Source organism: Canis lupus, chromosome 6, assembly GCF_003254725.2.
Source record: "Canis lupus dingo isolate Sandy chromosome 6, ASM325472v2, whole genome shotgun sequence".
In the NCBI taxonomy this organism is placed as follows: Eukaryota; Metazoa; Chordata; class Mammalia; order Carnivora; family Canidae; genus Canis; species Canis lupus.
Window position 1 is genome coordinate 23,005,001 of NC_064248.1, and position 13,253 is coordinate 23,018,253.

Sequence of the window (13,253 nt, forward strand, 5' to 3'; positions counted from 1 at the left end):
AAAAATATAGCATGATCCTTGGGTCGCTTGGGTGGCACAGTCAGCTAGCATCTGACTCTTGGTTTTAGCTCAGGTCCTGATCTCAGAGTCATGAGATCAATTCCCATATCAAGCTCAGCATGAAGTCTGCTTGAGATTCTCTCTCCCTTTCTCCCTTTCCCTCTGCCCCTCCTACTCACGTTCTCTCTCGAAAATAAATCTTAAAAAAAAAAATAAAAAGAAAGAAAGATATATAGCATGACCCAAGAGGCTCTTTCTGGAAAGGAAGGAAGGTGAGGATCAGGGGAAAGTTTAGAACACACCCTTACCAAAGGCTGGGCTAACCCCTGCCCGAGTGAATGGCCCAAAGTCACACTTCAATTACAAAACCCCAAAATCACATGCTCTGGGAGCCACGTGGCTGAGGATCAGATGTCTTCCTCTCACCTTGCTGAGGACACCTTGCTTCTGGGCAGGTGACAAGTCAGACACATGCAAGGAGTTAGTGCTTCTCAGGACCTGCAAGAGGTCCCTGCGATCCATGCCATAGAAGGCCTGGGTGCCAACCCCAGCCAGCAGCACGCCCATCTGGCTGACATTGTAGAAAGACAGCACCTGGGAAGACCAGCCACAAGGGGGATGAGGTTCTTCTCTGGTTCCTCATCTGGCAGACACTTACCCCACTGCATGCTGGGTATCTGGATGGGCACTAGGGAGCTCTTCCTTCCTTCTATCAGGAAAGAGAGTCAATATCAAAATCTGACATACGAGGCAAGGGCTTTACCAGGGGAGTACTATGCTGTCCTTGGCCACCGCACAAATATCACAAGGTGATGACCCAGGCACCACAACTAGCCAGGCAATGGGCTTTTGTGTATGTATTTAAGTTGAACAAGCTGACAATATTTTTTAAATTGGGGAAATTTCCAATAAAATCCAGGTTTGAGTGACTTGTTTTTTTAGTTTGATTTTTTAAAAAGAAATCTGAACACCAGGCAATACAAGGCCTACTTTAGCAACAACTAGCAAGAAGTGACCAGCAGCTGCCCCTTGAGGTCAGTGGTGGAGCTCTCAGTTCACCCAGCCTCACTCCCTCGTACAGTGCCCGAAGGCAGCCCATTCTTCTCATTATGTCACCTGACATAACAAAGCTCCATGCTCATCTATCACCATATAGAAGCTTCTAGTTGAAATGCATGTTTTGAGATATGGGTCTGGTATTTTATGACAAATATGATTATAGCTGTCTGCCCCATCAGAAACTCTACTCATTTTTTCTCCTTTCTTTAGAGGAAAGATTCTAGATGGTTTTCCATATAATCAGTGACATTTATTCCTTAGTCCTATAAGAACCCAGTTGAGTGTTTTGCCTGCTATGCTCTATAGAATGCATAGTCTCTACTGTCCCCAAGGAAGGCAAGACCTTTTGAGCTCTTGGTTTCTTCACAACAATCACCTCACAACTCTGTAGGAAAAGTTGGACACTAGGAAAGAGACAAGCCACTTTGTCCAAGGCTGGAAGGAACAACATAGTCTCCCTCAGGTCCCTAAAATCGAATGCACAGAGAACTGTGCAAGTAGATTCATGTGGCTCAAGTCAAAACAGAGGAAGGCTGCAAAGCCTTAAAACTAAGTTGTCATGAGGCTAGAAGGGACAAGAAGAATTGGCTAGCCTTGGCCTTGAGTCAGAAAGTAAGAATGGATAGACCATGGTCATGGTGCCATACTGGAGGCAGTTAGCATGGGAGTTAAGCAAGCAGACTCTGAAGCCAGACATCCTGAGGTCAATCCCAGCTGTGTCCTTTTGTGGAACACAAAAGGAATTTGGCAATTCCCTTACACACTCTGTGCCTCTCATGAATGACATGGAAAATCAAGGTTATAACACACTACTAACCTCAAAGGGTTGTTGAGAACATTGAATGGTTAACTCACACCCAAATCTGGCACACAGGAAATACCTAATGAATATTTGTTATTATTGTCATCTTGGAATATGTTCCCAATCCAGTCCTCATGAACTAGACTGCAGGCTGGGACATGACTATGAGACAGAGAGAGCAGAACACCAAAATGTTTAGGGACTCAGGGCTCTGGAGCCCCTTCTACTGAGTCCAGGGCAGAGAGATGATTTCCCCAGGATAAAAGACTCATTTCCCACCCCAGGAGTGTCCAGAGGATGGACTAAAGCTCCTGTCTCCTCTAAATAAGACCTTCTGCAAGGACAATTCCCTCCCTGCAGCACAAAATGAATAAAATAGCATTATGTCCCATTCCAGGAAGAGTGATGTGTTTCCAGGCTCAACAAGAAAAAAAAAAAAAAATCCTGGGAGGGATCCCAACCTTTGCTCATAACACAACAGTAGCTACCACTCATTGAGCTCATACTCTAGGTCACATGTTCCAACCTCTTCCTGTGTACTGATCCACATAATCCTTGCAGCCATCCTACAGGAAAGGTGCTATCATTATCCCCATCCTACAAATAGGGAAACTGAGTCAAAAAGAAGTTAAGCCAATTGTCCAGCTAGTAAACAGCAGAGCAAGTCCTCTTTGGCACTATCTTCTTACCGACTGGCTATCCTTGTATATCACCATGGGTCCTTGGGTCTCAGAGGATTTTAAAAAAGAGTTCAAAGCTCCAACTGACCTTCTCATGGGCCAAGTATTTGGCAGACAAGATGATGACCTGGCTCTTGGCCCAGCCTGAGACCTGGTTGAGGGTGGAGATGGCACCATGCACAGCCTCAGGGGAGAGGGATTCCAGTTGACTATGGGTCAAGCCCACAACCGCATCCGACAAAGAGCCCAGAGTCTCATTGAGGGTCTGGTTCTCCGTGGCAATGTCCAGGAGGTCAGCTTTGAGCTGGAAGGGGAGCAAGCTGGCATGAGGGTGGACAACAAGCAGGAGAGTGACTCCCTCTTGCCCATGCCCTGAGGTAGTCACAACACCCTTCCCCATCTGACCCCCTCATTGAGCCCTGGCCAGACAATGAGTTGCCCTGGACTGAGAGGACCACTTCCTCTGGCCTTGACCTTAATCAGCGGCAAATTCACTTTGTGCTTCATTTAAATATCAATTTGCTATTAAATCAACCTTGAAATATGGCAGAAGGAAATTTTGTTCATTTTGTCCATAACTCTACCACACACACTTTCATAATATCCGTTTTCCTTTTGTGACCTTGAACTCTGCATCCATATACATGGCTGTTCTTCTTTCACGAAATACCCAGGGTGTTCTTCATGATAATATATATAATCCTGGTAAAAATAATTTTCAACGGTAACAAGAAAGTAAAAGTCTCTGGAAACTCCTACCTCATAAAAAAAACTATGATTGGGGGCACCAGGGTGACTCAGTCGGTTAAGCAGTCGACTCTTGATTTTGGCTTAGGTCATTATCTTGGGATCCTGGGATCAAGCTCTGCATCGAGCTCCCTGCTTAGCAGAGGGTCTGCTTCTCCCTCTGCCTTTCCCCCTTTCCCTGAACCCCTGCTCATGCTCGTTCTTTCTCTCTCTTTCAAATGCAATCTTTTAAAACAATAAGTAAACTACAGCATGTAGCTTTCGCATAGTCGTACTATGAATGGCAGTGCAATTTTCCATATTTTTTACTTCTGTCTTACACAGATTTTCTCGTAACTGGGATCGCCTTAATGATTATTTTATTATGCTATACCTATCTAGTTATAACTAAGTGTGCTTCCTAACCACTTCCAGTAAAGAAGGTGATAAAGCCACCTATTGTAACATGACCTCTGTACCTAAAAATGAGAAAGGCTCATGTGATAACACCTGAAGTTGTAGGAACAGTATATTCTTATTAGAAGAGTGCGCACAAGTGTACCAGGCAATACTGAAATGGCCACTGGGGGGCAGCAGCGTGAAGTGAAAGAAAGCTGTCACAACCTCTGGGTTCTCCAAATTCTGCAGCGACTCTTCCCAGGGGCTCAGCTTCCACCTGTAAGACGGTGGCATGTGCTAGAGCAGTGCTTCTCAAAGCACTGTGGTCCTTGACCAACAACATGACCTGCAACCTTGTTAGAAATGCAGATTCTCAGGCCCTACCCTGGTCCTCCTGAACCAGAGACGCTGAACATGAGGCCCACCAACCTGTATTTTAACAAGCCCTCCAGGTGACTCTGATGTACTCCCTGGTCTGAGAAGTACTGAGCTAGGTGATCTCAAAGTGTACTCTCATATCTTAGTTGTATTGGACTTCCTTCTTGGTCAAGGAGGCCACAGCAACGCCTGTGGCTCTTAAGTACATTCACTTTCTGATGTTTCATTTGAGTTTGCTTGGAAGGGATCCTTTTCCTTGAAAATAAACATATGCACTGGTCACGATAATGATGACTATGTGTGTGAAAAACTACTTATGTGTGAAAAACTACTGCAGAATTATTGGTATTTTTTTAAGATTTTATTTATTTATTCATGAGAGACACAGAGAGAAAGAGAGAGAGTCAGAGACACAGGTGGACAGAGAAGCAGGCTCCAAGCAGGGAGCCCGACGTGGGGACTCGATCCTGGGACTCCAGGATCAGGCCCTGGACTGAAGGTGGCGCTTAACCGCTGAGCCACCCAGGCTGCCCAATTATGGATGGTATTATCAAAATTTTCTTTTTTTTACATTTTAAATAGGCTCCATGCCCAACACGGGACTCAAACTCAACTGTGAGATCAAGAGTTGCATGCTCCACCCACTGAGCCATCCAGGTGCCCCAGAATTTTAATATTGCTCTCACATCACCTCTTCAATAAAAAAAAAAAAAAATGGAAAGGGCCAAAAATGTAAGAGATGCAGGTGGAATTGACATCTTAAGGGAAGAAAGGATAGAAAGATGGAGAGAGAAGGGAAATGAAAAAGTCCTTCTGTGCCAGGTTGTCCAGAACTTTGTGGTCTAGGAACTCAATAAATACACTCTAATCCAGTGCTCTCAACCCCGGCTGCACTGGAATCATGTGAGGATCTTTTTAAACATACCATTCCCTGACCAATACCTCAAGAATCTCTGGGGATGGGAGCACCTAGGTGGATCAGTTGTTGAGTGTTTGCCTTCTGCTCAGGGCATGGTGATCCCAGGGTCCTAGGATCAAGTCCTGCATGGACTCCCCTCTGGGAGCCTATTTCTTCCTCTGCCTATGTCTCTGTGTCTCTCATGAATGAATAAATAAAATTGTTTTTAAAAAAAGAGGGAATCTCTGGGGATGGAGCTGGTAGGGTGGTGCTACTAATGCAAAGCCAGGTTTGAGAACCTCACATTATCTCCTCGCTGTTCCAAGCACGGTCACTGGACAGCTGCTTCAGCATTGCCTGGAAGTTTGCTGGAAGTGCAGTCTCCAGAGGCACCTGGGTGGCTCAACTGGTTAAGTGTCTGCCTTCAACTCAGGTCCTGATCCCAGCGTCCTGGGATTGAGCCACATATCTTTGGGCTCCCTGCTCCTCCCTCTCGCTCTGATCTCCCCACCCACCCACTTGTGTGTTCTCTCTTCTCTCTTAAATAATAAAATCAGAAGAAAGAAGAAAGAAGAAGAAGAAGAGAGAAGAAGAAGAAAGGAGAAGAAGGAGAAAGAAGAAGGAGGAGGAGGAGGAGGAAGAAGAAGAAAGGAAGGAAAAGAAGGAGGAAGGAGAAGAAGGAGGAGGAAGAAGAAGAAGAGAAGAAGAAGAAGAAGAAGAAGAAGAAGAAGAAGAAGAAGAAGAAGAAGAAGAAGAAGAAGAAGAAGGGGGAGGGGGAGGGGGAGAAGAAGAAGAAGAAGAATCTCCACTCAGACCCACTGAATCAGAATCCACATTGAAGACCCCAGGTGATCCTTATGCACAGTTAAGTTTAAGAGGGCCACTCTGAATTTTTATCTATCACAGGTTTTCCCTTATACTGCTTTATGTCATTTCTTCCCATTCTAAGGTCATCCCAGGATTTGGGATGCCATCTGCCTTGGCTGGACCTAGATCCTGATGAAACCTACATGTTTTCTCTCAAAGGCCAGACAACAGAACGCCTGGGTGGCTCAGTGGTTGAGCATCTGCCTTCAGCTGAGGGCGTGATCCCGGGGTCCTGGGATCGAGTCCCACATCGGGCTCCCTGTAGGGAGCCTGCTTCTCCTTCTGCCTATGTCTCTGCCTCTCTCTGTGAGTCTCTCATGAATATATAAATAAAATCTTAAAAAAAAAAAAAAGGCCAGACAAGACTCTCCTCCCCATTTCTCTGGCCATTTCCCCAGGGCTCTGCACCCCATTATACCTTCTGAACCCCAGCCTGGAAGCCCCTCAGATGGCTGCACTTGATCATCTGGTGAAGGAGGACTTGGGCCACTGTGGCGTCCAGCAAATCCAGGTCATTGTAGAAACAGACCAGCAGCCCCAACCTGTGTGGGAAGATAAGGGGACTCAGAGCTGGGGGCTCAGAACTGGGAGACACAGACACAGTCCCTCCCACACAGAACCAGGAGTCAAGGTCAGAGCAGCTACTGCAAGCCAGGGATTGTGCCGAGCCCCATGCCCGGATCACCCCATCACAGCCACCCTACGAGGTAGATGCCTTTATCAACCCCATTTCACAGAAAGGCAGACAGACTCAGAGCATGCAAACAACTTGCCCAAGACAAGTAGAGAAGCCTGGACTCAAATCTAGACCCATCCAACTCTATCATCTCTCCTCCCAGGGCAGTAAGGGGCACAAAGAAAGCATGATGCTGACTTAACCACAGAAAACTCCCCATATTCCACATAGAGGTAAAGGGTTTGCCCACCCTGACGGATTCTCTGAGGCAGATTATTTCCAAGATGGTTTACAACCTACACCCCCAAATGATGATGACTTTGAAAGGAAAGAGAAAGACAAGATGCATAACAGTGTTAAGGACAGAGGTAGGATTTGAACCCTGGTCTAGCTGGGAGCACTGTACTTAGTAGTTAAGAGCACAGTGTCAGGGACGCCTGGGTGACTCAGTGGTTCAGCATCTGCCTTTGGCTCAGAGCATGATCCCAGGGTCCTGGGATTGAGTACCACAGTGGGCTTCCTGCAGAGAGCCTGCTTCTCCCTCTGCCTATGTCTCTGCCTCTCTCTGTGTGTCTCCCATGAAAAAATAAATAAAATCTTTAAAAAAAAAAAAGAGCATAGCGTCAGGCCAACAAGAGTTTGAAGCCCAGCTGTAGGGAATGTTCGATCCAACAATAAACTTCTCTGCAAGTCTGCTGCATGCACAATTGAGCAGTCCGCACTCTGTGCTACAGTAATCATAATAAATATGATGAACGGAGGAATCAGGAGTACTGTGAGGGTTCAATGGGAAGAGCCACAGGAACTAATCAGCATTCTTCCTCGTGGATGCCAAGCACTCCTTCATTAATGGATGTGCTTAGAGTTAATATGAAATCTATTCAATGCAGCATGGCTGGACCGCCTGGTTGACCATGCTCAACCTGGATGGACCCTCTCAGAAAGACACTGACAAGCTCAGACATGTCCACAGGAGAGCAGTCAGGTCAGCAGAAGGATTTGAAACTGTGTCGGATGAGAAAAGACTGAGGGGATGTGAAGACTGAATATTAACAACCACATTAAGAATAATTAATATGTCATGAGCACCTACTGTGTGTCAGGTGGGTGTAATCCTTACTAGGACCTTAACGAGGTAGGCAGATAGTTATCTCTTTTTTTTTTTTTAATTTTTATTTATTTATGATAGAGAGAGAGAGAGAGGCAGAGACCTAGGCAGAGGGAGAAGCAGGCTCCATGCACCGGGAGCCTGACGTGGGATTCGATCCTGGGTCTCCAGGATCGCGCCCTGGGCCAAAGGCAGGCGCTAAACCGCTGCGCCACCCAGGGATCCCAGTTATCTCTTATTTTATACATGGGGAAATGGAGGTCGGGAGAGGTAAACTGACAGCCAAAAATCACACAACTAATATGTGCCAGAGCCAGGATTATATTCAGGAGGGCTGGCTCCACGTTCCATGTTCTGAACCACTAAGTTACTTTTATACAATCACAGAAAAAGGGGATCCATAGGTCCAAAGCTTATAGGTAAAAGTTACTAGGGATGGGGAAGAAGGTGTCATAGTTTCATATAAGAATATTCTCTACAAGTGACTTTTTGACAAAATTTAAGGTACTATGGTGATGCCAGAGGAAGCACTGTGACATGTGCCCTGAGAGACTGACAGATAGTTAGACAGTGCTCACCACCCTTCCCCACTGCATTTTCCCTCCTGCTAATATTCAAACCCCTCCTGGAATCACCAAGTACCCAGCTCTTGGCCCTCCTCCCCTGCTGGAAATCATTCCTGGAGAGTCATGTTTCAATCACTGAATTCTAGAGCTGATGTCATCTGTGGGTCCCCCCACCTAAGAATCTGGATAACAATAGATTCACAAATATGGGGACCCAAAAGCTCTTTCCAATACTCAAGCCACCCTAATGGAAATTACACATTGACCATGGAATGGACAGAGTACTGAGTATTTAAAATATTCTATTTCCATGCTCAGAGCTGGAATCTTAGCACTTGAAAAAGCTGCATAAAATGCCTGGCACAGAAGATGCTCAGAAAACCTTAGTTCACCCCACGCCACTTCATACCCCCTGCAAAGGGTCTTTCTTTGGGAGAAATGCCTTGCCTCATGTGCACAGAGATGTGGAGAGACGAACCAGAGGCATCTGGGTGGCTCAGTAGGTGAGCATCTGCCTTTGGCTCAGGTCGTGATCTCAGGGTCCTAGGATCGAGCCTCGCATTGGGCTCCTCACAGGGAGCCTGCTTCTCCCCTTGCCTATGTCTCTGCTTTTCTCTGTGTGTTTCATGAACAAATAAATTTTTTAAATCCTTTTTAAAATTAAAAAAAATAAAGAGATGAACCAACCACTTCCCTTCCCTCCCAAGGTCCTCTGCTGCTCAGAGGACGCTGGTGCTTAGGTCACATTTTGGGAAACAACTCTGAGGACCCAGAGCCCCTGCCCCTTGCCTGTGAATGGTGGAGATATTCCTCATGTCAAAGCTGGAGGAGCTGATCCTCTCCAAAAACGCCTGGGCCAGTTCAGGCGTGATGTCATAAACTGTGTCCAGCTGCTTGGTGGCATTGTCATAGCTGATAAACAACCCAATCTGATGGACAAGGACAGGAAGATCAGTGAGGAAGGGTGACGTGACCCCAAGCAGCCCTGCTTCAGTGGTCCATGCTGTGACCCATCCCAGAGACTCAGAGATGCCCAGTTCCCATTGGCCCTGATTTCTCAGTGGTCTGTAACAACTGTTTTAGCTTCCTCTTCAAGCCAACTGTTATTTAGCAAAGTGCTATATTTTAGTATCCAAGCCACTGAACTCTTGGAAAGCTAATGTTTGCACATTTATTTGTAGATTTGTTATATTGAGGTCAGAGAATGTGGCCCACAAATGTTGCACTTGGGGGAATCAGGGGTTTTTTGTTTGTTTGTTTTTTTAAGTAGATGAATGAGTTTACAAATGGGCCTCGGGTGATGAAAAGAGAGTGTGTTCCCTTGGTAAGATACAAATATACAGGTAGATAGATTCAATTTTGTTTAATATACCATTCAGATTCCTTCCGTTCTTGTTCATTTTCCATCTATGTGTGCAAGGGTGTCAAGTTGAAATCTCCTATCTCTCTATGCACTGTTATTCTGTGCTGGTAAAGTTGTCTCTCCCTTATGGATTCTACTCTTTATCCATATAAAAGTCCCTCTTAGCATCAGTACTCTGTGGCTTCACCTCCTTTCTTTTTTTTTTTTCTTCACCTCCCTTCTCTACACTTTTAGATGATGAAGAAAAGTTGCAAATGACCTCTTGATCTTAGAGATTCCTCCCCAGTGGTCCAGCTTTCTAAGAATTTAATTTCTATCCAACTTCTGGGAGTTCACTCATTATTGGGAGAGCAAAACTGAGATTTAATCCATTTTAAAAACTGAGGATTATAAAATTGAAAGATGTTTGAAATATTCTCAACCTCCGAGGTGAAAAGAGGAATCTAGATATGTCAACTGTACTTCAATTAAAAAATTTTTTAATTTTTCTTAAAGGACTCCTGGGTGGCTCAGTGATTGACCATCTGCCTTCGGTTCAGGGTGTGATCCTGGAATCCTGGGATCAAGTCCCACATCAAGCTCCCCACAGGGAGCTTGCTTCTCCCTCTGCCTATGTCTCTGCCTCTCTCTCTCTCTCTCTGGGTCTCTCATGAATAAATAAATAAAATCTTTTAAAAATTTTTTTCTTAAAAAGGACAACCTGGCTCTGTCTTCGGTTTCATTATAAGCAGACATTGTTGGATCAACTGGCCCTTGAACAAGCCAGTCGTTTGATACAAACACTTCTCTCACTGGCCAGGAGAAAGGTAAGGCACATATGATAAAAATTGCAGGCAAGCCCCAAAGTCTTTATGAATGCCTCCCTGTTGGCAGCATGCTTTAGAGGCTGCATTCCAGAATCATGATGCCCAAGGGATGTTAGTGTCATTAGGTCAACATCAAGAGGACAGAGACAGGCTGACCAGTGAGTGAAAGTAACCTTACAACTTGTTTATTTCTCAACTGTAAACTCTACAGTTAAAATCCAATCATTCCTCATGCTGAAATAGCTATCAATAGAAGTTGCTATAAATTGAAATTGTTAGTAATCCAGGATTCATTTGACTTGAGTTCATCCTTTCAAGGACCAGAAACTCTATAGCTATTGTCCTTGGCCTTTCTTGAATACAAAAATACCCTGAAATGATTTTTGGTTCACAGCCAACATTTTCTTTATATCATGTTTGTTCACATCAGAGCTTTCTTTATCTATAATTCTTTTTCTTCTCTTGGCTCTTCTACACTAAACACAACCTGATGACCAACCACTTGAGGCCTCATCCTGAGAGTTTTCTTCAGAGACTCAAGATATATTGGCTGAGGTGGGTATCCAATTTTCCAGGGCATGGAAACTTGGCTGGCTGAACTTGAGAGGTTTAGAATACACCTTACCCCAGATGGCTTGGTGATGGGACATGTAAATGTACGTTTCCAACTTACTTCCACGGGACTAATTTTCACAATTTCTTCAAGTGATAGGTGAACCATGTATCTCCCCAAAATCCACAAGTTTTCTGCACTGACCCATGAAACAGAGTCATCTGCAAAAATAAATAAATACATAAATGGAGAAATATGTAAATAAATAAATAAATGCCTCTGCCTGGTATGGATAGTCAAAAACATCTTTGATATCAGGACCTTCTTATTGTATTCATTAATTCATTCAACAACCATTCATGGACAGCCTCCTACCTCTGAGACATATGTTACACACTGGCAATCACAGATGCCAGCCCCCTGAGGCCTTGTTCCACAGCAGCATGGTCCACCTGGGAACTTGCTAAAAATGCAGATTATTTGGGGGCACCTGGGTGGTGTGGCTGGTTAAGCCTCAGACTGTTGATTTTGGCTCAGGTCATGATCTCAGAGTCGTGAGACTGAGCCCTGCATCAAGCTTTGTACCCATTGTGGAGTCTGCTATGTCCCCCTCACCCTCTCTCTGCTCCTCCCCACCCCTCTAAAACTTGCTCATTCTCTCTCTCTCCCTCTCTTTCTCAAATAAATCTTTTTTTTTTAAGATTCCTTTTTAAAATGCAAATTATTTTAATAGTAAAAATCACAGAATATAGTTTTACTTTTAGTTCACTTAGTTACTAAATAATCTAGCAATTCACTCTCTTTTATTACCACCAGTAACAATCATTATCAGCCTTATTGATTAGCACCAGGTTATTGTATTTGAGCCAAACCACCTACTCATCCTTCCTCATATGACCCCAAATGTTCTCCAAATCTTCTCTCACAGACCCTTCTCATCTACATCTACTATAATGCCTTTGCCCTCACTCTTCTGCTCCAAAATCCTATCTTCAAAATTGAGCTCAAACGTTTCCTCTCCCCTAAAGCCTCGTCTTATCTCCTCAGCCATCAGTAATAATATCTCCATCCTCTGAATTCCCAGAAGGCTCTGCCACTCTGTTCAGGCATCTGAAATTGCTCACCAGAGAGATGTCAATGGGACTGTAAGAAAAATCTTGTCAGGATCCATTTGCCCCCATTGCCTCCAATTCTTTGGTAAAAGATTCTTGGACACAACACCATTATGTTGGTGGCATTTTGGAGAAATGGAAGAAGCAGAAGAGCAGGGTACAGTGACTCCATCACCAAGAATTGTTGCGAAAAGCCAAGGGCAATGACTCTCATGCCCAGACCAGATGGTGAAGTCAGCTGCTATATGGGTTGGGTCACAAGAACAACAGGATGCCTTCCCAACCTGGGAATCAGAGCTATGGGTGAATACAGGTACACACCCTAGGATCCCCTAGATGAGATGACATCTCTGGACAACTGACTCGGTTATTAGAAGGGTAGTCCTAGAAGGCTAGAGAATTGAGTGGGGCAGGGGGGGAATCACTAAATTCATCAAGAACCAAGTTAAGGGATGCCTGGTGGCTCAGTAGTTGAACCTCTGCCTTCTGCCAGGGAGTGATCCTGGGCTCCTGAGATCAAGCCCCACATCGAGCTCCCCGCAGGGAGCCTGCTTCTCCCCCTTCCTATGTCTCTGCCTCTCTCTCTGTGTGTCTCTCATGAATAAATAAATAAAATCTTTAAAAAAAAAAACAAGTTGAGCTGTTAATTTTAAATTCATTATAAAGCATGAATTGTATTTCTGCAGACCAAGGACCCCAAAGATTTGGGTATTTTCAACACCCAAAGTATTTCCAGTAACCTCAAGGAACGTCATGAAAAATAAAAAGTTTAAAGTCCAAACAGAATTCATTTTAATTCACTCTAGTATAATAATGAAACACAGCATATAGGAATTTTAGAAGGAAAATCTGTCTCTAATTAAATTCTGGCAATAAGGACTGAGGGAAGTCTAGAGGGTGAGTGGCTCTCTCAGGGTTACACAGTGCGAGACTCAGATTTCTGGAGTCCGTAAATATGCATCAGGCAGAGGGAATTTTGCTAGGCACTGAAGACATTGATTATTCTGTTGTTGAACGCCCCTTATATACACAGCTCAGAGCTCAATTCCAGGAAAAGGATTGATTGGCCCTCACTATACTCTGATCCCACAGGCTTCCTTTATGTTTCCCCAAAACACTGAGCTCATTCCCACACCAGAGCCTCTGTGTTTGCTGTTCCCCTGCCTGCAACACCCTTCCCTCAGACCCTCAAAGCACCCACTCCATTTCTCATTTTGGTCTCAGTTCAAATGTCAGGTCCTCTCTGATTTCTTAATCCAA

The 13,253-nt window shown here is 44.6% G+C and overlaps 1 protein-coding gene across 3 annotated transcripts in view; it reads right to left on the reverse strand.

Annotated features, from left to right (window-relative positions):
* OTOA (otoancorin) overlaps positions 1–13,253 on the reverse strand; it is a 68,439-nt gene that overhangs the window by 35,029 nt on the left and 20,157 nt on the right. For 2 of the 3 annotated variants that reach the window (XM_025416193.3, XM_035717518.2), the window contains 5 exons: positions 11,002–11,102; positions 8,949–9,088; positions 6,228–6,351; positions 2,630–2,845; positions 427–594 (listed from right to left, as the gene is read on the reverse strand). In XM_025416193.3, coding sequence (XP_025271978.3) covers positions 427–594; positions 2,630–2,845; positions 6,228–6,351; positions 8,949–9,088; positions 11,002–11,102 — 749 coding nt within the window. Of the gene's footprint in view, positions 1–426; positions 595–2,629; positions 2,846–6,227; positions 6,352–8,948; positions 9,089–11,001; positions 11,103–12,005; positions 12,151–13,253 lie in introns of those variants that run through there. The other variant, XM_035717519.2, reaches the window with a different exon arrangement.